The sequence below is a fragment of the Dendronephthya gigantea genome, unplaced genomic scaffold (assembly GCF_004324835.1).
Source record: "Dendronephthya gigantea isolate DGI-Jeju-01 unplaced genomic scaffold, DenGig_1.0 000108F, whole genome shotgun sequence".
Classification (NCBI taxonomy): Eukaryota; Metazoa; Cnidaria; class Anthozoa; order Malacalcyonacea; family Nephtheidae; genus Dendronephthya; species Dendronephthya gigantea.
The window spans coordinates 778,103-804,544 of NW_021163118.1; the positions used below are offsets into that span (position 1 = coordinate 778,103).

Sequence of the window (26,442 nt, forward strand, 5' to 3'; positions counted from 1 at the left end):
CCCCACTGTCTATTGAGTTATTAAACTTTATTAAATCTTTATACCCTACTAGTTTCTGTATCAATAATTATAGCATTTCCCAATTTTGCCCTAACCTTTCTTTTAGACTTATTCTTTTTGGATTCGCGTACATGAATGAACTTCTGATACTAATGTACAATGTTTTGCTAATAAGTCCTCCTCTATTCACGGTCATAACAGAGTGAATCATATTATCATGGCATTTTTGAAATTCTTGTACTGAATGATTAACAGCGTATGGCATGACTTTCTTAGTCAAGGTTTGGGAATGTTTGGACATGTTTACCAATTCTTGTTGTGTCCCACTTGTAACAAGGGTATGGAAAAGGCCTTTCAAAGCAGCTTTCTTTTTCTTCTGTGGTGACAACTGTGGATTGCTGTCGATTTCAATAGCCATTTCCATTGTTTGTTTCCTTCTTTTTCTAGAAGAACTTGGAGGAAGGTCCAAATTAAATATCATTGTTACCTTCTTTGAGCAAGGTTGTTTTTCTGTTCTTTGCACTTCGGGGCAAGTGGACTTTTGTATTTTGAAGCACACCTTGCTAATAAAACTTAAAAAATGCACTAAATCACATTTTATGGTAGTCTGTGCAACTGCAAGTGTTTTTGGCTTTCCTTTGATTTTCTATGTTTCTAGTTTATGAAGTACAGCCGCACAGAAAGCTTTTTTATGAGTAAATTTAAATATTATGGTTAAAGCTTCTTCAAAATTAAAAAATAGAAATCATCAGGAGTACATATATGATATAAACTAACAAGACTTGGTAACATCACAAGGAAATTTAATTCCATTTTGTTTTGGGGTAATGAATACATTATGAAAGAATAGTAGTTTAACTTCCACATGAGAAGTATACATATAGAATAGATATTTCTGTGGTATCCAGGTGCATGCTTCTTATTAAAATATTCAGTTGTCAACTGTGAGACTGGCATATACTGGGTCTTGCATGATTATCCTTAAGGGGGTCAAGAATCCATTTAAATTATATATATAGCAAGCACTCTCTATACTAAATGACTAAAATAGCCTGGTGTAAAACATATTACAGAGTGAATTAATAATAAAATACGTTGCACTGGGATAAAGCTTACAATGCTACAGTGTAATGAATCGTCAAATTAATTTTCTCAAAATATTACATTTATTAAACGGCCTTTTTCTTCAAAAACTTTAATATATAAATATCGTATATATTATATAGGGTTAGCTATCTCGTTATTAAACTATTTCTTCGCATTTGTTATCAAAATTGTTGCTGTCAAGTGTCAACGCGCCACTTTACCTTCAGTTTTGCTGCAGTGATTTCCCTATCTAGCTGTTCACATTTGTCATTGAGGTTAATTAGCTCGTTTGATTTATTTAGAGCAAATTTAGTCGCTTATTTAATCGAAGCAACCAATTATCCGAATACTAAACCGAGCTATAGACGAAAGAAACAATGCTATCGTTTTAAATTTTTGGCAAATAAAATGGATGGCTAGAAAATTTGAATAATATATTTACATACCAGGCGAAAAATAACAAAAATATGCACAATATTGTACTCACCAATCATCAACAAAAAAGGCTGATTTCCAGACCAAGTCCTAACATTTAAGGTATTGATGGGAAGCAAATTATCTTGTGAAGACGATGGCTGAAGATGAAACAACCATTTCGGGCTGCCAAAGCACAAAAAAAGCTCGAATTTGTCACCCGCCCTTTTTTTTTTCTCCTTGCGAGGGGTCGCCTGGCTCGATCTATTTTTCGATGACGTAATTTCCAATTTGAGCATATTTGGGGGGAGAAATCCCCGGCCAACATCATATCTGACGATCATTTTCTATTCTTCTTCTTCTTCGTCATAACTGCGAAAAATATCTTCCAGAATTACCGAGTCAGAGAAGAGACGATTTAAACGATGTTTGTAGTGGCCAGCTTAAGCTTGTGGTTGCTTGCTATTGGAAACATTTCTGCAGACCAATGTTCCCCGACGAATTACGTCACCATCATAAGAGGTAAGTATTGTCGAAACAAGTACGATCGTACTATAGCGGACCAGGAACTGCGTGAAGGAGTTTCTGAACTGCATTGTATTTACAACAATAGAGAGGACAATGTATTTCTAATCGTTTGCGTTTACTTATATACAGGGTGAGTAAAAAAAACCTGACACCTTTGAAATTTAAATTAACTGCGAACTTATGGCTGGAATTTCACAATTCCCATTGTGTATAATCAACAAGACGTGGTTAATTAATGCGAAAGTGTTTAAACCAATTGAACTAATTCCACGTTTTTTTTTTTATTACAGAGCTTAGAATGCATTTTAACTCCCAAAGGGAACAAACTTTATGTTCAAGGTTAATTAATGGGTTCACTTGTTTGATATGCTTCGTATACCCATAAGATATTTTAAGTAACGTCTGTCTCATTACAGCCTATTATAGACACATTGCAGCTAATTTGAATTTCAAAGGTGTCAGTTTTTTTTTACTCACCCTGTATAGGCTGAATAATAATGATATGTATATACTATTTGCTGCAAATATAGTCAAGAATTGCTTGTAACTTGCTTCAAAGGTCAAAAGTAAAAATTCGAACTCCGTCAATCGATGCGGAATATTGCTTAGAATAATTGTGCCAAGTTTCATTCCGATCAAACAAGTAATGGTAGAGCCTTAGGGTTTTTTTAAAGAGCGTCGCCCCCTAACAACAACAACAACAAAACACAACAATAACAACAACAACAAGATTAGCAGCGGTTAGGGACCAGTTCCTGGTCCAAAAAGTAAGAGAAAAAATATTGTCGAAAAACATCATTTAAATGTTTCATATGATGATGAAGTCAATCCCGAATAAAACGCATAATTTAGTTGAAATTTGGACATTAATTTGACTTTCAAGAATTTTCTTGAAATTTTTAGCAGGTCCATCATTGCCTGCAGATGAAATAATATCAAGACACAATGTTACATCTTCAATTGTGATGTTAGGATGTCACACTCACTGCAAAGACGAAAAAAAATGTATTGGATTCAACTACAGAACAAAAAAAAATGTTGAAAATTGCCAACTGACAAACGTTACTAGAAAGAAAGAAGAAGCGAAGACGGGAGATTGGATATTGATGCAAGATGTTGAAGCGGTAAGATTGATAGATGACAAAGTCAGTGATATTTCAAACATGCTTGTTTATAGCGATGCTAAACATGGCGAAAAATAAACGATAGAAATAACAAATTGTCTTTGGTCCTCCGTGGATTTGACACGAAGCAATTAGGGCTCTTTCTGCCAGTTTCTGTATTTATAAAAAGGTGTTGCTCACAATTTGTTTACGATTTTGTTTAAAGAACTTAAAAAACATGTTCCTTTTTTAACTTTTAATTATATAAACCAACATTAAACATACTGTGGTTTCGGCAGCATTTTTTCGCGAACCAGAATTAGATTAGATTGTCTGCATCAAGCATCGCAAGCTAGTACATGTCGAAGTACGAATTTTAGAAAACCGCATATTTGTAAGGAAGTTATCAACTTTCAATTCTGATTTCACGAAAAAAAACTTGTTATAATTAAACTGTAAGAAAATATTTTTTCTATATCTGCGATCTTTGGACCACTAATAAGAAATATACGTCATCTCACGTTTCTTTTGTCTATACCTGCAAAAATGAACACAAAAAGAATAAAGAAATTATAAATATACAGTCGTAAATTTCATAATACCGTTGTATTAGTGTAAATAATGTCGTGCTATATTGATTGATCATGTGTAAGGGTTAATATCAATTTTTTAATTAACTTCAGTATTGCTGTAATCAATTTTGTATAGGCAAAGAACGGAGTTAAAAAAGAAAAGGTTTCCAGGAAATCAAGTAATTTGCTTTAGAATTATCACAAATAACATAATTTGAACATTCCGAGAATCATTCGGGGCAAAACTACGAGAATTTTAATATTTACTAAATAAATTTATAAACTATTTTGCAATGAGAATTTTTTTAAATATGCTACAGATTTATGCAATACGTACGAATGAACCTCAGGGTAACCTTTAATGAATTTTTTTGGGTGGGGACCGTATCCTAGCCCTAATCCTTACCAAAAACGCTAGCGAAGTAGAAATGTTGATCGAGCCCGAAGGAGCTTCTAGTAGCCTGATGTCAAAATAATATAAAAATGTTTTCATGCATGCTTGAGAGATGATATTAGTGAAAATTACATTGTCTTAAATTCGTGTGGAATTCGTGAAAAACTCAAATTAAAAACAGCATGAGTTGAAGAAAAGGTGTCAAATATCCGTACTCCGGAAGGAATGAAACCTACGCCTTTGAGACGCCAGTGCAATGCTTCCGCATGAGGTACGGAGATAACTCACCAGAACGAGCGTTGTTCGGTAAATTTAGCATGGTAATCCCTGGGGACAGTAAGACTCTGGGCCTTAATTTAGATTGGAAATGATACAAACGTAGGCTTCTGAAAAAGATCGTTTATTTTAGACGTTGACGAGTGTTCCCTGGGAACTCACAAATGTCACTCAAACGCCACCTGCAATAACACAATTAGCTCCTACGAATGTCACTGTCGGGGAGGATTTTTAGGAAATGGGAAGACATGTTCAGGCAAGATTAATTATTTTACATTGTTCGTACTAACATGTTATACTTGTACAAGCCATATATTTTATAGGCGTTATTATAGTTTATGAACTCTTGTTGATTTCAGACGTTGACGAGTGTTCCCTGGGAACTCACAAATGTCACTCAAACGCAACCTGCAATAACACAATTGGCTCCTACGAATGTCACTGTCGCAGAGGATTTTTAGGAAATGGTGAAACATGTTCAGGCAAGATTAATTATTATTTTGCATTTTATTAAAGCCCCACACAGCGGGCAAGTTTTCCTTGACAAGTTTTCTTGAGCAGTTAATTCACTTGCTTGTGTGTATGACGAACAATTTTTCGCTGACAAGTTTTCCTTGTTGAGTTTTATTTGCTCGTGTGTACGCGAAAAAATTGACAAATTCTTCTTGACAAGTTTTACGATATTAACAGTGTATGTTAACGATAATATGAGCCATGATAAAATGGAATATCAAAACAAGCAGAAGCGATAAAACTTGAAAAATCCGCTGGATTGCCTCGAAGAATGTTGCACTTTTCCGTAGAGCTTATTTCCTGGTCATGTTTTTCCTGACAGTCGTTCACAAGAGAGTTTTTCCTTCTTGAAAAGCTGGCATGACTAGCTTATAAACAAGGTTCCTTGCCGAGGAAAACTTGTACATTTTTTCGCGTGCACAAGAGCAAATAAAACTTGTCAAGAAAAAACTTGTCAAGGAAAACGTGGACGTCTTTACGGGTATAACATGTTATATTTATCAGCCATATATTTCATAGGAGTCAGATTCATTTTTAATGCAAGAATTACATTCATGTTATAATTATAGTTTATGAACTCTTTATCCGTTATTTCAGACGTTGACGAATGTTCCCTGGGAACATACAAATGTCACTCAAACGCAACCTGCAATAACACTATTGGCTCCTACGAATGTCACTGTCGCGGAGGATTTTTAGGAAATGGGAAGACATGTTCAGGCAAGATTAATTATTTACATTATATGTACTAACATTTTATACTTGTATAAGCCATATATTTTTTAGAAGTTATTATAGTTTATGAACTCCTTATCGTTGATTTCAGACGTTGACGAGTGTTCCCTGGGAACTCACAAATGTCACTCAAACGCAACCTGCAATAACACAATTGGCTCCTACGAATGTCATTGTCGCAGAGGGTTTTTAGGAAATGGTGAAACATGTTCAGGCAAGATTAATTTTTATTTTGCATTTTATTTAAGCCCCGCACAGCGGGCAAGTTTTCCTTGACAAGTTTTCTTGAGCAGTTAATTCACTTGCTTGTGTGTATGACGAACAATTTTTCGCTGACAAGTTTTCCTTGTTGAGTTTTATTTGCTCGTGTGTACGCGAAAAAATTGACAAATTCTTCTTGACAAGTTTTACGATATTAACAGTGTATGTTAACGATAATATGAGCCATGATAAAATGGAATATCAAAACAAGCAGAAGCGATAAAACTTGAAAAATCCGCTGGATTGCCTCGAAGAATGTTGCACTTTTCCGTAGAGCTTATTTCCTGGTCATGTTTTTCCTGACCGTCGTTCACAAGAGAGTTTTTCCTTCTTGAAAAGCTGGCATGACTAGCTTTTAAACAAGGTTCCTTGCCGAGGAAAACTTGTCATTTTTTTTCGCGTACACAAGAGCAAATAAAACTTGTCAAGAAAAAACTTGTCAAGGAAAACGTGCACGTCTTTACGGGCTTAACATTTTATAGTTTTATCAGCCATATATTTCATAGGAGTCAGATTCATTTTTAATGCAAGAATTACATTCATGTTATAATTATAGTTTATGAACTCTTTATCCGTTATTTCAGACGTTGACGAATGTTCCCTGGGAACATACAAATGTCACTCAAACGCAACCTGCAATAACACTATTGGCTCCTACGAATGTCACTGTCGCGGAGGATTTTTAGGAAATGGGAAGACATGTTCAGGCAAGATTAATTATTTTACATTATATGTACTAACATATTATACTTGTATAAGCCATATATTTTATAGGCGTTATTATAGTTTATGAACTCCTTATCGTTGATTTCAGACGTTGACGAGTGTTCCCTGGGAACTCACAAATGTCACTCAAACGCAACCTGCAATAACACAATTGGCTCCTACGAATGTCACTGTCGCAGAGGATTTTTAGGAAATGGTGAAACATGTTCAGGCAAGATTAATTATTATTTTGCATTTTATTAAAACACCGCACAGCGCCGGGCAAGTTTTCCTTGACAAGTTTTCTTGAGCAGTTAATTCACTTGCTTGTGTGTATGACGAACATATTTTCGCTGACAAGTTTTCCTTGTTGAGTTTTATTTGCTCGTGTGTACGCGAAAAAATTGACAAATTCTTCTTGACAAGTTTTACGATATTAACAGTGTATGTTAACGATAATATGAGCCATGATAAAATGGAATATCAAAACAAGCAGAAGCGATAAAACTTGAAAAATCCGCTGGATTGCCTCGAAGAATGTTGCACTTTTCCGTAGAGCTTATTTCCTGGTCATGTTTTTCCTGACCGTCGTTCACAAGAGAGTTTTTCCTTCTTGAAAAGCTGGCATGACTAGCTTATAAACAAGGTTCCTTGCCGAGGAAAACTTGTACATTTTTTCGCGTGCACAAGAGCAAATAAAACTTGTCAAGAAAAAACTTGTCAAGGAAAACGTGGACGTCTTTACGGGTATAACATGTTATAGTTTTATCAGCCATATATTTCATAGGAGTCAAATTCATTTTTAATGCAAGAATTACATTCATGTTATAATTATAGTTTATGAACTCTTTATCCGTTATTTCAGACGTTGACGAATGTTCCCTGCGAACATACAAATGTCACTCAAACGCAACCTGCAATAACACTATTGGCTCCTACGAATGTCACTGTCGCGGAGGATTTTTAGGAAATGGGAAGACATGTTCAGGCAAGATTAATTATTTACATTATATGTACTAACATTTTATACTTGTATAAGCCATATATTTTATAGAAGTTATTATAGTTTATGAACTCCTTATCGTTGATTTCAGACGTTGACGAGTGTTCCCTGGGAACTCACAAATGTCACTCAAACGCAACCTGCAATAACACAATTGGCTCCTACGAATGTCATTGTCGCAGAGGGTTTTTAGGAAATGGTGAAACATGTTCAGGCAAGATTAATTATTATTTTGCATTTTATTAAAACACCGCACAGCGCTGGGCAAGTTTTCCTTGACAAGTTTTCTTGACCAATTCACTTGCTTTTGTGTATGACGAACAATTTTTCGCTGACAAGTTTTCCTTGTTGAGTTTTATTTGCTTGTTGAGTTTTATTTATTTATTTTTTCAATAAATAACGTGGACGACAACCTCTAGCATACCCATGTGAGGCCAAAAATTTATAGCAAATACAATGCACAGATGGAGTCGCTTTGAATTTTTAAAGTGGGTTCACGGTCTTTAATATAAGGCATTACATTTTCATAAATATGGCAATCGAGTCAGTTTGGCTTTGATCAAACATAGCTTGTATCAAGCACAAGTGACCTGAGGCGAAAAGTTGGGGTCCCGGTAAGCCTGTGTTTAAGAGCAAGAAATTGGAGCAGCAATGCATGCGTCGTGAATACACTTAAATGTGATCTGTGCGGTGCAGATTATTATCGGCTACACAGCACGATATCTCCATCAACGCATTTCCTATCGCAAATAATCAAGGGTTGGTAGGCACCTTTATGACGCTCATATACGAGTGCATGTGGACATGCTTAATACAAGCAAGTTTAAACTAAGTCTTAAGAAAATGCCAGAACAAATTCTATTGCCTTTATAATATGAAATGCTTTACATCAAAGCACGTCAACCCATTTTAAATATTCAAAGTTATACTCCATCCGTGTAAATTTACACTTTACAGTTTAAACTTTTTGTATTGGATTGTCGAGGATTTTATTCCAAGCGACCACACTAGCTAGACTAGCTAAGCATAGTAATTAGACTCCAATAATATATATCTCTTATTGTCGTCTTCAATGCCGCCTTTTTAACTTTTTAACATGCATATCAGCAAACACATCTTATTGCAGAACTTTATAGTCAAATGTTTAAAGAAATCTTTATTTTTTTAGTATTTTTGTGTCCATATTATCGCATTATTAATTTTACATCGTTACTTCGTAAGCGAAAGTCGCCTATCTTCAATAGGGATGATATACAGTCGTCGATGACCCACGTTTTTTTTCCGGCTGCCCATAATTATATGGTATTCAGTTAGGAAATTCAACATTTTTCTTTTAGTTTCATGCATAGACCCGAGGCCATTGGGAATGCAAAGCGGCAAAATACCCAATTCGACAATCACAGCATCATCAACATTTGGTACTCATTATTATAACCCTCACTTCGCGAGATTGAATACGACAGGCAAATCTTGTAGTTGGGCACCAACAGCAGAAGGAAGAGTTGGCTCGTGGTTACAAGTTGATCTTGGAAAAAAAACAGCTGTCACAGGATTTTCAACTCAAGGAACATGTTATTGGGGGGAAGAGTGGGCGATCTCTTACTCGATTGCATACAGCGACAATGGTACTAATTGGACTGATTATGAAGAGTCAGGGACGGTGAAGGTAATCAAATAAACAAAACATATTTACAATTTGCTCAGGCTTCTTACGTGCTTTTCCACGAAATTGAAAATAGATTTAAAAGGAACAAAAAAAAATTGGGTCTATTTGTTTCAAAGGGTCTATTTGTTTTTGTGTTAACGTGCAATTACAATAGAGTGCATGCACGTGAGGTTGAGATATGGCAGCATTGAGGGCATGACTTTTGTATTTTATAACCGTAAAGCGAATATTTCGGAACGGACGTAAGTGCTAAACATTTTGCACATGGTTGTCCCAACCAGGCGGACAAATGCAGTCCTAGTTACATGGAAAAGTGTTACATATAATTAATTATTAATCGAAGTATATAAATTTTAAAAAAACTAATCCTTTTGGTTTTTTGCAGGTTTTTCAAGGCAACCAAGATCGAAACTCCAATGTTACCAACACCTTCATAACTGAAATCAAAGCTCGATACGTTCGTGTGTTGCCGAAATCATGGAGCAACTATCCCATAATGAGACTCGAGTTGTACGGTTGTTACTGAGCAGTACTTTCAGCAGTTGCAGGAAACGTGCTGTTAATTTTTGAATAATTGGAGTAAATTTACCAATAGTTGAATGTTTTGTGGCTGTGTGATTACAGAATGGTTAAGCTTAATTTCGTAGATCAATGTTATAATCATGCAATAAATGAAATCGAAAAACATAAAATTGGCATTTATTGTTTCGTCAAAATTCTACTAGCTACTCACTAACCTCAGTTTATAACTTAGGAAATACGGGTGTGCAAATATTTTCCGGGGGTTGGAGCAAATTCTAATTATTGGTCTCAATTCTCCTGAAAAATACGAAAATGAAGCTTGTTCGTAATTTTTAGGTAACTTTTGTTCCATGCACTCTAGTATTTGGATAGAAACTATACTATCATTTATCAACTGATGTATATTAACATCCCTCACAACGACTTGCGGTTTAAACTAATTTCTTACTTCGACGATAAAAAGGAATTTTCTGAAACAGCTTAGTAAAATGAGTAAAACTGCCAAGTTTGTCTGCGAAGTGCATGTGGTAAATTACCGATAATATAGCTACGCGAAGTTGACGAATTTTGAATACTTTTGTGTTACGGCCAGAAGTGTGTAAGTAATTTAGGGCCTCCACAGACTAGGGATTTAGTTGTCGACAACTATTTGTGTTCGAAAACCAAAAGTTATCGACACCTAAAAAACGTAGTCTATCGCGCATGTTGTCGGCAACTAAACTCTAAATATTTAGTTTTCGACAACTAAGCAGTTTCCCTTTTCGAAAAGCGAAACTGCATAGTTGTCGACAACTAATAGTTGTCAACGGCCTTATTTTTTGGCGATTTTCTAGTGTGTTAAAACTTTTGTTTTAGTTGTCGACTATACTTTTACTCAGGACTTATTTATAGTTGTAGATAGTTTTTAGTTGTGGATCACAAATAGTTGTCGACAACTAAACCCTAGTCAGTGGAGGCCTTTAGTTACGCATTTCCGGACGTAATAAAAAGTAGCTAACCTCAGTTAATTGCACTGGTTAACGGACCGAAAGCTTTGCAGTATTAAATACTTAGGTGGTGTACCTAGAAACCAATTTACTTATTAAGATATACATAATTATATACAACTGAGCGATCACCAAAATATTAACAAGACGCCTATCTAGGCGTAAGCTTGCGATGCTGCCCCCTGAAAGTTTGGCTGCACACACACTACTCGGACTACTTCCCTATTACTAGAGATGCTTGCGGAGGAGGCTAGACACTACTGGCATTCACTGGGCAATTACATGGATTGCTGTATAAATTCTGCACTTGGCAATTCTTTTTCAATTATATACTAATTAAAACAAGAATAGGAGTGTTTTATACAGTAATGAATGATAGTAGCGTGATGTTTTGAAGCAAACTACGAAAGTTTCCGAATATAGCGGACGACTGCCAAGCGTGCATACTATAATTGCCTAGCTGCATACTGGTAATTAATTTGGTAATTATGCGCCGGCCGCGCGGAGGTCTACTACCTAGAACCCGATTAAAAAAAATAATAATACCGAATTAAAAGCTTGCTATGCTACGCATCGCAAGCAATAAACCTAATTCAGGAAATACAAAATGATCTCGTAATATTTACAAATTTAAACTACTATTATATCTATTAATTGCATAATGTACTCCGCAAACTCAACTACGTTATCAACATTATTTTGACCATTTCCCACAGGACTGCCAAATGAATGTGTCGAGACATCTGCTACCTCTCATACGCTACCTATCATCCATAAATATGATCATATCTTTATCTGAACGTAAGTTTGAGCCATCATTTTGCAAAAACTCTAGGAAGGTTATTAATCTTTATAATAAATGCTATAGGACCAAGTTTACTTCCTTGCCGGATTTCACGTCATATTCTGTTTACTTCAGACTGCTGATTTTCAAACGTGCACATTAAATTTTGTGATCTTCCCTGTAAGTGTGAAGTAAACCACTTTAACTATGCAGTGTTGACGCCAATATCTTTAAAATTGTTTAGTAGTTTGCTGTGATTAATTAGGACATAAGCCTTACGGAGGACCAGGAAGAAGATTCTCACAACCTTTCCTGTATTTTCGACAATCATAATTATACCAATTATGTACCAGGTAAACTAATGTCAGGACAGCTGATGATCCTGCAAGGCCACCGAATCGTGAGACACTTATTTCATCGAACACATTGAAAAGACGCAGACATGCGTCTCTGAATTAATGGTCATACTATGACTCATTTAGTCTTCTTACTTGTTCCAAATTGCTGTCTACTTCTAGGTTTCCAAATAATGCGTCTGTGATCGGATGCTCCAATAGATGGCAACACATCCAGTTCTTTGTAGAATTTGTGCATATCTGTGATAATAAAGTTTGGCTTTTTAACAAATTGTTTTAGTAATCACTGGCGTGTAACTGATCGAATATTAAAGCCATTCCTTTTCGGGTTAAAATCACCGGCTACAATCACTGCTGTACCATGGCTCTCCGACTTATAGTATCATAACAATAACAGAGGTAATCATAGAAGCTGGTCGTAGTTTCTCGATTGATTAATGGAGGTAAATAAACGCAGGCGACTGCAATTCTAGAAATACATGTGCATGGGAAGCCAAATTGGCCGTAGGGCGATCCAAAGACACCCATATTCACACCGCAAAATTCAAAATCCTTAGCAATAAAAAATTTACTTGAAATAAGAAATCTAGTAAATTCTTACTTAAAAAGAATGCCAATTTACTTAATACAGGAATAGATTTCCTTATCAAGAATAGTTCTTCGATAGACAATTACTAGAAATAAGAAATCGAGCAATCTTTTTCTTGGTAAGAATAGCTATCTGTTTACTTAAAACAAGAAAAAATTACTAATCAAGGTAAATACTAAATTCAATGGACGACTTGCGCTTAGACTAATTTCTTACATTGACAATAAAAAGGACATTTTCTGAAAGAATTTACTAAAATTAGTAAAACTGCAAGTTTGGCTGGGAGTTGTTGTAAATTACGGAAAATACAGCCATGCAAAGTTGACGATTTTTGTATACTTTTGTACTATGGCTGGAAGTTTGTAACTAATTTAGTTACACATTTCCGCACGTGTAATACAAAAGTATACAAAATGTGCCAACTTCACATGGATATATTTTCCGTATTTTACAAAATTTTGGAGCCAAACTTTGTATTTGCACTAATTTATGTAAGATCTTTCCAGCTGTGGTGATTTATTTCCTTCTAGTCACTTCCATCAAAAATTAGTTTAAAGCGAAATTCGTCCATTATTACTTGAAGTAGGAAATCGAGTATTTAATTTCTTGATAAGAATATGTGTTTTATTAACACAAGAAAAAAATTCTTATCAAGACATAAGTACTATAATTTTATTCAATTACTAAGAATACTTCAAGTAAGAAATTCAAGAAATTTCGTCTACACAAAAACCAAAATATATCTCAAACAAAGAGATGCCTCAAAGAACTAAAACAAGCCTTGATGGCATAATGCATGTCAATTGTTATGTAAAGGATTAGTGTCCTTTACATACTCATGCATAATGTCATTAATGTCATATCTAACAGCGATGATACTGTTCCCATAATTGTCCTGTTTAATATGAAAAACATTGTAGTCCAGAAGACTATCAGAAGCTACAAGGTGTAGAGCATCAGGAACGATCTGTCGCACTTGATATGCCTGGCATACATGATCCAGACCATCAATTTCTAGTAACAATGTTTCAAAATAAATGTAGGAACCGATTATCCAAATCTTGTGCAGTCCCCAAATACAGGGAGGGGAGATCACCGCTGACACAAACAGCGAGAACAGCTGATTTCATGTACGTGGTTCCATGCAATACTACAGAATTTGCCTTGTAAGCACTTAAATACGAACTGCAATACGAACCCTGGCAGCAGCCCAAACTCTTGAAATATTTCCCGCACTTGCAAGTTTCTCCCCTCTTACTTCTTCGAGGCGAACACATTGCTTTTCAGTAGCAAAAAAATGGATGGAAACTGGGACTCTCGTTTGCATCATCAAAATGACAGCACTCTAAAAACTGATGCCTTTTGGCTAACGATAAAGGCAGGTTTTTAAAGCTTTGATTTTTCGCCAATTCTTTGAAATACCTGTGCGCTGACTCGAAGGTGAAACATGATGAGCAGATCATTGGACCAAGAGATCTTATCATTCAGGGAATGTGCATCAAATAATGTTGTTGATGGAATGATGCTCTTTCCTTGGAACAACACTTTGAACCTCAATAGATGGTCATCTTTATGAGCTGCTCTAAACGTCGTAGAGTCAAGTGCATACTAAAAATAAGATTACACTGACAAAATAAATCTACAGACAAAGGCCCCTCTATACATCCCTGTCCACGAGGTTTCCTGAGGCTATTAATGGCGTCCTCTAAAATAAGACAAATTCAGGGGGTACATAATCTTTTGCAACACTAATACAATTGCCGAGAGGTTAAGCAGGAAAATTTTCAACAAGGTGAAAAATCTCCTTTAGGATTTTGACGCTGTCTGATGGGATATTGATCGAACAATAAACGAATATAGCATTGTATTAACCTGCGTAATTTGAATTATCTCCTCTAGGAAAGAATAATATTCACTGGTAGAGTCTATAAATGAACCAAGGATGAAAAGCAAGATGCGCAGGAATAATTTGCGCATGCGCAGCGGCTACCCACAAAGATCGAAGAGAATGAAAAGAGTATTTTGAAAAGAAAGATGCTACGAAGGTTCACCTCGAAAATCTTAATAAGTGGAAAGCGGTGAGAAAGGAGAACCACTCAGAAACTGAGGAGCATGAGTTGCCGAGATGCTGCTTGATTTGTACGGAAAAGTGTCAGCTAAGAAAAAATGGTAAGATATTAGGATATACTATATTGGTCTCAAAATACTCTTGATTTAACAGTTTTTCAGCCTGGAATCGGCATATATTTTAGCCACGATGAAACTCAGACAACATGCACATCCGAAAAGTGGTATCTAGTCCTCAAATTACAGGGAGATTACAGTCGCAACGTGAGTTGATTTCTGTTCAGTTACTTCATATTAGGTCATTTACAGAAAGTCTCGGCTATAAACCTTGAGTAACGTTTAATAACATGCTGAGTGTATGACTTTTCCATTGTGGTTTCCTCAACTCCATGCAACTGTCGTCAGCAAGAAAAAGCCTGTTGTCTGGTGTAAACACTTCAACACATGATGCAAAGACACAATGGTAGGTCTGTCCTTTTCTTAAAGTGCCTATATCACTTGTGGGATCTTTACGGATTTGAATAGAGTTTGAAAAATTACTTTATAAGTTCTTTTTTGAAATAATTAAATAGTTTCGAAAATACGTCGTTTGGGGGGACTGGGACCTAAGAATGATTTGCAAATACGCCGTCTTTTATAATGTAAACATGAAGAGTTTCACTGGCGATATAGTTTGTACTTTTCTAGAAAAAAAATGCGGGAACGGTGCGTTGTGTATGGCTGTAGCAACTGGGCGAGTTTTTCTCAAAATATTTTACGTTTTTGGAAGATCACTGTAAAATTATATTTCATTAGATTATGTTGGACAAGAACTCGGTTCCTGTGTCCCAGGCCCCCGAGCACGAATGAAATTTAGGCAAATCGTCATGTTTAGATGTAAATATTTCCGAAACTATTTAATTATATCAAAAACGGTTGTAGAACTTATAAACTAATTTTTCAAGCTCTATTAAAACCCGTAAGGATCCAACAAGTGATATAATAATGTGAAATAGTACCCTATTAGAAAGCGGTCCCGAGCTTTAAATTTAGTTGGCTGCTTTCAAGAACAAAAAATCTTTATTCGCTAAACAGCTATTATATAGAGCAAGACTCGCTGCATATGGATCGATAGACTAAAAAGAACTTACATCAGCTTTTGATTCTATTTGACAAATCGCGTTCATGCAATTATTTTTTTCATAAATAACGTGGACGACAATCTCATACCCACCCGCGTCGCCAAAACTTCATAGCAAATAAAAAAAAATGCATTAATTTTCCATTTCTTTCGCTGTACTAGAGCTCAATTTTTTTTCCTAAGAGGTTAGGAGGATTAGAATTGTTGTGCGTTTTGATATTTTTACACAATTTTGCTATTTTGACTATAAAGCTCTACGATAAAATGTTCGAGTTTAAGCAGTAAATTGGGACAATAGAATGGTCAATTAGAATAGAATTTTCGGCAATCTTAACAAAAACGTTTTACACGAATGGAGTCGCTTTGAATATTTAATGTTGGTTGACAGTCTTTAATATAAAGCATTTAATAAAATTAATAAGCAATCGAGTCAGTTTGGTGTGGCATTTTCTTAGGACTCGAACTACATGGCTTGTATCAAGCATGAATGACCTTGGGCGAAAAGTTGGGGTCGGTATACAACCAGTGTTTACGAGCAGAAAATTGGAGCAGCATTGCGTCGTGTATAAATTTAAATGTAATCTGTGCGATGCAGATTATATCGCCTACACAGCACGAAATCTCCATCAACGGATTTCTGAGCGGAAATAATCAAGGATTGGTAGACACCTGTATTACGCTCATATAGGAGTGATGGTATGCTTAATACAAGCATGGAAGTTTAAAGTCTTACCAGAACAAATTCTATTACCTTAAATATGAAATGCTTTATATCAAAGAATGTCAACCTACTTTAAATATTCAAAGTGACTCCATCCGTTGAAAACTTTTTCTACTCGACTGTCGATGATTTTATTCCAACTGACCACATTAGCTAAGCCTAGTATACTTAAACTCGAACAATTTGAACAATTTACAACTCTTATTGTCGACTTCAATATGGCCATTTTAATTTTTTAACATGTATATCAGCAAATACATCTTATCGCAGTATTTTATAGTCAAATAATTAAAAAAAACTTCATTAATTTTACTGTTTTGTGTTGATATTCTCGCATTTGTTTACATTGTTACTTACGTAACCGAAAGTCGCCTATGTTCAATTAGGATGATAGTCGTCGATGAGGCACGTTTTTTTATAATTATATGGTATTTAGTTTGGCGATCATATTTTAAAGTACAACTTTTTTCTTCCAGCTCCATGCATAGACCCCAAGCCATTGGGAATGCAAAGCGGAAAAATACCCAATTCGGCAATCACAGCATCATCAACCTCGAATAGTTATTATTACCCTTACTTCGCAAGATTTAATAAGACTAGCAATTATTGTTCTTGGGCACCAACAGAAGCAGGAAGAGTTGGCTCGTGGTTACAAGTTGATCTTGGAAAATAAACAGCTGTCACAGGATTTGCAACTCAAGGAGCATGTTATAGAGGCCAAGAGTGGGTGATCTCTTACTCGATTGCTTACAGCAACAATGGTAATAATTGGACTGATTATAAAGCGTCAGGGACTGTGAAGGTAATCAAATAAACAAAACACATTTTTACAATTAGCTCGGGCTTCTCACGTGTTGTCCTATGAAAATTCGAATGTCACAAAAAGTGGGTCGTATATCTATGCTTTACTGAAATAATTTTCTGCATGGTGATTAAATCTAATTATCTTTGTAGTAATTTTAGATTTAAAAGGAACAAAAACAAAACTAAAAAAAATAAAAAATGTTACAATATTTTAAAAGAGCTATTTGTTTCTGTGTTTACGTGCAATTACAATAGAGTGCATGCACGAAGTTGAAATATGGGAGCCCGTTGAGGGCATGACTTTTGTGTTTAAACCGTAAAGCAAATATTTCCACACGGGCTTAAATGCCAAACATTTTGCGCATGGTTGTCCAAACAAGGGGGACAAATGAGGCCCTACAGTTGCATGGAAAAGTATTACATATAATTAATCGAAGTTTATTAATTTTAATAAAATTAATCCTAGTCCTGGTGGTTTTTCGCAGGTTTTTCAAGGCAACAAAGATCGAAACTCCATTGTTACCAACACATTTAAAACTGAAATCGAAACTCGATACATTCGTTTGTTGCCGAAATCATGGAACTACAATCCTACAATGAGACTCGAGTTGTATGGTTGTTATTGAGAACTTTCACTTACACACGTAAAAACGCACGAGTTGTAACAAGCCTGCAGCAAGCTTGTCGCAAGCTCGTTTCAACAAGCTTGTTGCAAGATTTATTCGCACCGCTTGTCCCAAGTTGTTGTGACGGACGTGTAGCAAGTTGTTGTCAGACTTGTAGCAAGTTTGTTGTGACAATGCTGTACCAAGGTTGTTGCCAACAAGCTTGCTACAAGTCTGACAACAACTTGCTACAAGCTTGTTGAACTTGAGCTGTTCCAAGCTTGTTATAACAAGGCCGTTACAAGCTTGTCGCGACAAGCTTGCTGCAAACATGGCCGCGCATTAAATCTCGCTTTAAAACACGCGTGTTTTCCCGGAGATTGTGAAACAAAGAACAAACAACACAAAGTTTGATGTAAAAATCATATTATTTTAAAAACAAATTCAAAGGTTAGCAATTAAATACAAACTTCACATTTGAAGTACCAAGATTACTAAAGGCTCAGTACAAGAACATATGTATTTTCCTTTCTGAGTATATAGCCTAATAATCAGTTCGTAAGAAAAGTTTCTTTGCATTCATATGGTAAAAATTAACTGGTGCATGAATATTCTTGTATAATACCAGTATTTCAGTCACTTGTTGAATTGACTTCGTCATCCCAAGAATCAACAGCTAGCTGCACCTCTTTCCTATAATTCACTTTGTTTGATACGACTTTCCGGCCAATACCTCAGTTTAGCTCCAGTTTGATAATCAAATTCCTATAAAGTATAATATACAATGGCTTCAGGAATCAGTTACTTTAAAAAATATGCAAATATTTTTGAGGAAACTGGTTTGCAAATACGTTGAGGAAACTCCATCCTGTCTGCTGTGGCGAGGGTCTTGCTTGCCATCCAAGTCTAATGTCAAATAAGTAATGTACAAATACTTTATTACCATAATACGTAAATATATATTATTATTTCTAATCAGAGCATGCTAAAAACATACGCACAGATATTAAAAATAGGAAATTTTGCACTTTACCGCACACCTACTCGTCATTAAAAATATTTGAATTATTGAATACAAAAAACCGGCAAAGTTTCGATTTTGATAAATATCCACAGAAACTAACAGTTCAATGTTTATAAAAAGCAATAAATTCAACAAATATTTTAAAAACTATATAGTTTTAAAAGGCTAGCTTGTGTACTATAATAAATTGTGTTGCCGGCGTTGTGTACGCCATATCAAATATTTGGATGAATTAAACGCACATACCTTTATTAAAACGTCGAACTGTAGTATTCTTCAAACTTTTTTAAGTTGCCCATCCGTTTTAACTGATATTTCAACGTTTATTAAACTTTTAAAGGCTTAAAAAATCAAAGGTTTTGGCACAAAGATAGCTCAATGACCAGGTGAATCAGTGAACTCTTGAAAAGAGCAGGGAAATTTGCAAATATACTGACGTATATTTCAACCAATAAGATCACTTATACATAGTTTAAACAGAGTCTGAACCAATGAGATTACTCCGTTGAAATCGTCACTTCCTCAACGGTTCAACGGTTATAGATATCCTTGAAACAAGGAAATGTTCATCTGTAATGTTTTTAAGGAATTCGGATTCTTTTCAAATCTTATTACTAAAAGAAGTTATGAACTTCGTTGCAGAGTGTTAAATTGTTTAAAAGCTCGTTGATCTTGCTTTTGCCATTTGATGAATGGCAATGATCAAAAAAATCATATTTGGCCCAGTTCAAATTGATTTTGTTGTTATCAGAAAACGTTTGCCGTTAACAATGTCGCTACAACTTGTTGGAACTGTCTTGTTACAGCATTGTCACGCGCAGCCTTCGTACAAGCTTGTTGTGACAGGCTTGTTACAACTTGATGACTATAACAACTTGTCAACAAGTTGCTCCAACAAGCTTGGTACAGCTTGTTATCGACAAGCTTGGAACAAGTTGTTCCAACAACTTGCTACAAGTCTGCAAGCCAACAAGTTGTAGCAAGCTTGATGTCAACAAGCTTGCTACAACCTGTTGTCTCAACAAGCTTGTTACAACTTGTCAACAAGCTTGCTACAAGCTTGTTGAGCTAACAAATTGTCAACAAGATGTGAGATTTTTAGGTGTGTAGAACTTTCACTAGTTGCATGAAACATACTATTAAATCATTTTTGAATCATTAGAATAAATTTCCCAGTAGTTGAATGCTTAGTGGATGAATTGTTAAGCTTAATTTCTAGACTTGCATGTTTCATCTTATAATCATACAATAAATGAGAGTGAAAAATTCTTAAAATTGGCATTCATTTTTTCCGTCGTCAAAATTTTACTACGTTAACTGTGTTCACTAACCTTAGTTTATAACCTTGGAAACACGAGTGTGCAGATATTTTTCGAGGGTTGGTGCAAATTCTAATTATTGGTTCCGATTCTCTTGAAAAATACGAAAATGAAGCTTGTTCGTATTATTTAGGTAAATTTTGTACCACTTCAGTATTTGGATCAAAACTATGCCATCGATTATCAACTGATGTATTTTAACATCCGTCACTGAGAACGTCAGCAATTTAATTGTCATTTCGTAAACCTTTTTGTAAAAGCGTTTCACAAACTTTGCGCAAAATAAAACCATGGATAATAAAGTCCCTGGATAGGAAACTACAGTCACGTGGGGTGCTTAGGGATATTTTGATTGGTCGAAATGCGTTTTTCATGTTTTTAAAATGGCTGAAACTCGGATGTCACGAATGGCGAATATATATGTAAGTATGTTTGATTTCCTTTTGTTTTTGACTGAGAATTTTTCAAATTTTAACCTTTGTTGGTTTATGTAACATTTTGTTATTTTTTCCCTTTTTATCAGCAAATATGACCTAGCCTACGCCACACATTTTTTGCATTTTTAGACTTTTCAAATATCCTGAATAGGAAAAATATAGATCGTTAAAAGGTGATATATTATTATCCATGGGAAAAATAAAGTTGGCAAGGAGGAGAAAGTACTCCCATTAGCAATATAAGCCAAAAACTGTACCCTCCGACAACAAGTTTGACTTTCACCTGCGAAACCTTCCATGTGAAGTTATGTGACAGAAGAACTGACAGGCAAGAATGTTTTAGTAAATCTATGGACCCTGGTTCAATATGGACATCAATTTTTGCTGCTTTCAACTTTCTCCACCAGCAAAACAGCAACACCAGCTGCAAAGAAATCTGTCATTGTCGATTAAGGTTTCTCTTGGATTGTTTTAATTTCCAACAAAAAAGTGTCTGGTAAAGTAACTGAAATTCCAAACCAACTGGTAAACCCAAGTAACTTTATCAAATTGTTATACACCGGCGTTTAAACAGAACTGCTCAAATGTTGCTATTATCGTATGTAACAGGAATCGTTACAATCGATTTTTATTGTACACCTAGCGGTAAAAAGAACTGTTTAAATGCAAATTCTTAGAAAAGAAGCAAATATAGGAGAGAGCTTTGTAGGCATTTTGTATAATTCTCTTATTTCAAACAATATTTCAATAATTTAATGCAACCTGCCACACTTCCAAGATATAGTCAAACAATTGTTTCAGGCCTAGGGAGTGACAAAACTGGATTGGCCTGCAAAGTCAAAAGACCTTAACCCTTTTGAAAATCTATGGGACAATGTAAAGGGGATAGTGCAAGAAAGGAATTTATTCATAACGCATTCATTAATTATCCGTTGCTGTAAAGACTGTCGAATAATATTCGAAGGAATATCGAAGAAACTAGTATTGATTCGAAATATTAAAAACCCGTGTTGGCCATGTAGCTCAGTTGGCAGAGCATCGGACTAGTATACCAAAGGCCTCGGGTTCAAATCCTGCTGTGGTCAAGTAGAATTTTCTGCTTGCCATGGCGGGCTGCCACTCGGTGTCATATATCCTGCTACAAATCATCCCTATTCCCGAGTACCATCTTCATGCATATAGTTAATACTAGAAATACATGCATGCAGCAACTCTCGCTATTTCAAACCAAGTACACAATTTCCTGAGTTAACCTGACCTACTGAACTTATATTATGGAATGACACAAAACTCAAATCAGTCTTATTATATTTTACCGAGTATATTATAGCTAATGTTTCCTTCATTCAATACAAAAATAATCATAAAGCTAGTGTAAACATTGCCCGTTCAATTTAGTGTAAACATTGCCCTCTGCATTATAACATGCCAGCAATTAAGTAACGGTTTAAAATCGAAGTTTAAAATCTTCACAGACAAAGAAAAAACTTCAAATGTTATTTTATTCCGTATTTTGCAGTCGACGGCGGCGGCTAAAAGTTTCATACTTTATAAATATAACTAGTGTGTATTTTTGATACCAAAATTCAAATTACACTTTCAAAACACTTTTTGAAGTTAAAGCAAAGGTGTAATAGCCTTCCACAGGTTTATGCGTTTGCATAAAAAGCTGAAAATTTAACAAATAAACGGCATACAAAGCTGAAAAGTATACAAATACGGCTCATTCTTATCGCGAAACAAGTACGAAATAAACAAAGTAAACACGTACCCTTTGTCTTTGAAAACATTTATAAGTTTGCAGATTATGAATTATTCCTCTTACACGGCTTTATCTTGACCGTATCCACGTTCATCTTTGCTAACTGTCATGCTTCATATATCTATTTTCTTCTCGTTTTACTTTCTTTGCACAAAGTTTATGAAACACTTTTACAAAAATGTTTACGAAATGACAGTTAATATAAATTGCTGACGTTCTCGTTGAAATACAAACTTTCTGTCTTAGCCAATCAGAACGTTCGTTGATTACCAGAAGTTACTCGCGCATGCGCATAACTTACAAAACCACCCAACGTCGACCGTCCATGACAAAGAATTTGGACAACTTTGGATTCGCCTATGTTCTACCGGGCTCCGGGTGTAATTCCTAATCTCCGAGCGGAATTAGTACCCTCGCAGGCGCTCCGCGCCCGCTCGGGGATTAGGATATATTAGATTGGTGTTAGAATACTCTTCATTTAACAGTTTTTTTGGACTAGAATTTGTATATATTTTTGCCACGTTGAAATTCAGACATTAGGCGCGTCCGAAAAAGTGACAATTAGTCCTCAAATTACCGGGAGATTACCGTCGCAACGTCAGTGGTTTTCTGTTCAGTTATTCATATTATATCGTTTACAGACAACCCAAAAAAGCTTTAATAACGTTAATTAATAACATGCTGAGTGTATGACTTTTGCGTAGTGCTTTCCTCAACTCTGTGCAACTGTCTTCAGCGGGAAAAAGTCTCTTGTCAGATGTTGTCAGTTCACCACATGCTGCGAAGACACAAAGCTTGGTCTGTCATTTTTTAATAGCCTTTAGTTCATATACATGGTGTATGTTAGTTTATACATTTTTTATGGTACTATTAAAAGGATTTCATTAATAGAAGACACACTTACTGCCAGAGAACTGAGGAGAGGGGGGTAGTGATTCCAGTTTTCAAAACCCGGATAATCCGTGGGGTAAAAGCTCTAAGTAAGTTGATTTAATTACTGTACATTTGAAAGAGTTGTTATTACTATCTTTATACAATGTGCATTTGAGAGCATTTTATTTAATGTTTTAATTGCTGTACATTTGAAAGAGTTCTTATTACTATCTTTATACAATGTGCATTTGAGAGCATTTTATTTCATGTCTGGTTGTGAAACATGTTTTAGAACACTTACTGGTTCCGAAGACCCATACCCTGAATGTAACAATAAAAGGACATGATGAAGATGATGATCAAGAAGATGGTGAAACAGGTAGCACTATACCATCAGGATACAGGTCAACTATTTTTATATATTTCATAAAACTTTTAAATTTGTATACAAACGAATATATGTTTTCATAAAAATTAATACAATAACAAAACATATCATGACAAATATTACGTGAAATTGACATGATAGATCAAATTTTCAATAACCGAATATCCAAGACAATCTTTGCGATAGATTTATGTGCATGTGCTGTTGACTCCTTTTTCAACAAGTATCCGGTGTACAAAGCAAGGAACCTTCCGGCTGCCTAAGATTTTAATTGCCACAGAGGTAGAGCATTTGCAATTACAGCTGAATAGTGAACAAAAGTAAGTGGATTGTTATAGTGTTTTATGCTTTTAATGTGTTGCCTAACCTATTATGTGGCTCAGTTCAGTCGCTCCACCCAATTTTTAATGTCTAACAACAGATTAATATACCAAATGGGTTGACTATAGTTTTAATAGCTTGGCATAAAAAGAGATATTCATATCGACAAACAGAAAATGAATTTTAGAAACTTCGACATCGATTTTCCTGTTTTTTTATTTTCTAGATATGGACGTATACACACCAAACGGACAAAGCAGTGGTGCCGACCAAGAGTCCTAGTGCCAAAGGAATATACATATATTGCTAACCTCTTGCTCAAGGTCTTTGCAAAAAGGATCAGTTCAGAGGGAACCATAGACAAGAGAATTGGTCTGGATAGTGAATACTCTAGAAGGATTGCACCCAATACAGTAGAACATATTGTTTATATGCTGCATGACGAAAGTTTTCATTGTTCTTTAGGATGTTAGGATGTTGTCCCACCCTAAGCATGGTGCAGAACTGTGCCACATGACCAATGCCTCTGATGAGGGCGTTGGCGCCGTTCTTCAACAAAAGGTTCACAACTTTTAGTAACCTATTGGTTTCTTCTCGAAGCGACCTCAACCCACGGAAACTCGATACAGCACTTTAGGGCGTGAACTCCTCGCAGTGTACCTCTCCATTCGCCATTTTCGTCACCACCTAGAAGGCCGCCAGTTCTTCGTTTTTACTGACCATAAACCATTGACATATGCTTGCACAACTCCGTCAATCGTCATTCACCTCGAGAAATACGCCACTTGGATTTCATTTCCCAATTTACAACCGATCTCCGCTATGTCAAGGTACCTGAAAATCCAGTGCCCTGTCGCGCGTCGTCACTATCACTCCTTCCCCACCCACCATCGATCTTGCTGCCATGGCTTTGGCTCAACAACATGATGAAGAGATGGCAAAATTTCGCGATGATCCTCCAGTCTCACCTTTTCAATTCCAAGATCATCCTATCCCCACCTCTAATACCACCATTACCTGCAATAATTTATATCTACTGGTAAGCCACGCCCTTTTGTTCCACAAGGGTTTCGCCGCTCTCTTTTCGATTCCCTCCATAACCTGTCCAATCCTGGTATTAAAGCAAATCAGCGTCTGATTACCGAGCGATGTGTCTGGCCCAACATCAATCGCGATGTACGTCAAAGGACCCGAACATGCCTACAATGTCAACGCTGCAAGGTTCACCGTCACATCTGTGCCCCCCTCTCCAACTTTGATTCCCCTCAGCCCGATTTTCTCAAGCCCACATCGACCTGGTTGGCCCTAGTACCGACTAGGGCAAACAATTCAAAAGTCATCTTTTTGGCTCACTCACTCGTTTCCTTGGAACTACCCGCTTCGAACCACAGCGTACCATTCTATCGCCAATGGCCTCGTCGAACGTTTCCATCTGCAGCTGAAAAGTTCTCTGAAAGCCAAAAACGACCTTCACATTGGAGTGAACGCCTCTCTTTAGTTCTCCTGGGTATTCGCACTGCCGTAAAATCCGACCTAAGACACAGCGTATCTTAACGAGTCTACGGTACCACCCTGTGTCTGCCCGGAGAATTCTTTAAAAAATCACCTGAATCCTCCTCCCTTGATCCTACTTGCTACGTCGACCGTCTAAGAAGAACTGTGCAAGATCTACAACCTCCAAAAGACCGTCCTCAGCAGCGAACAACCCTTCTTCCAAAGGATCTGCAGACCTGCACCCACGTTTTTATCGCCGCGACGCCGTACGTAAACCTTTACAATCCCCTTGCGATGGCCCCTTTAAAATTCTTTCGCGGTCTATGAAACATTTTAAAGTCGAATTCGGCACTCGTACTGACAGCGTCTCCATCGATCGCCTCAAGCCTGCACATCTCGACACGGACATTGCGTTGCCTTCCACTCCACCGGCCGTCTAGCTGCAGATCCAACAACTTCCACAACCCAAGATGAACCACCTGTACCAAAGACAAGATCTGGCCGACAGGTCCATATTTTCCTGCGCGTCATGTGTCCATTGTTTATCATTAATATCCATCAACTTCTGCACTAGCAGGGGGCTGCTGTAGCGTCTTGTCACCGAATAACTTTGCGTATATTATGTGGTTTCCGTACGGCGCGCAAGGAACTTTTAACAACATTCTTTAATTGTATAATTCTTTCAGGATATAGCCTCGCTTAGATGTTAATTTATAATTCCGTTAGGAAATAGACTCGCCTAGTTTAATCTTTTCGCCGCAAATATTATTTACCTTATGTTTCCTCTTGGCGACAACATAGCTCATTATCACGCCTTTCCTAATGGCGTTAACACTCTTTAATTAGCTTAACACTAATCTTAATTGCCTTTCCGTCTCGCCTTTACTAACCAGGGTATAAAATAACTTGTAAAATTTGTGTAAGCACAGTCTCGCTTTATGCTCTTAAGAGAACATCTCTTCAAATATATTATATCAAAATTACATTAGCGTCCTGAGTATTTTATATAACTCA

The 26,442-nt window shown here is 36.1% G+C and overlaps 1 protein-coding gene across 1 annotated transcript; it reads left to right on the top strand.

Annotated features, from left to right (window-relative positions):
• The first annotated feature begins 1,925 nt into the window (after window positions 1-1,925).
• Window positions 1,926-9,782, top strand: LOC114534877 (adhesion G protein-coupled receptor E2-like). Its single transcript, XM_028556352.1, has 11 exons — window positions 1,926-2,022; window positions 4,507-4,629; window positions 4,733-4,855; window positions 5,484-5,606; window positions 5,713-5,835; window positions 6,467-6,589; window positions 6,697-6,819; window positions 7,453-7,575; window positions 7,682-7,804; window positions 8,928-9,256; window positions 9,642-9,782. Exons 1-11 carry the CDS (start codon window positions 1,926-1,928, stop codon window positions 9,780-9,782), a joined length of 1,551 nt encoding a protein of 516 aa, XP_028412153.1.
• Window positions 9,783-26,442: the final 16,660 nt, after the last annotated feature.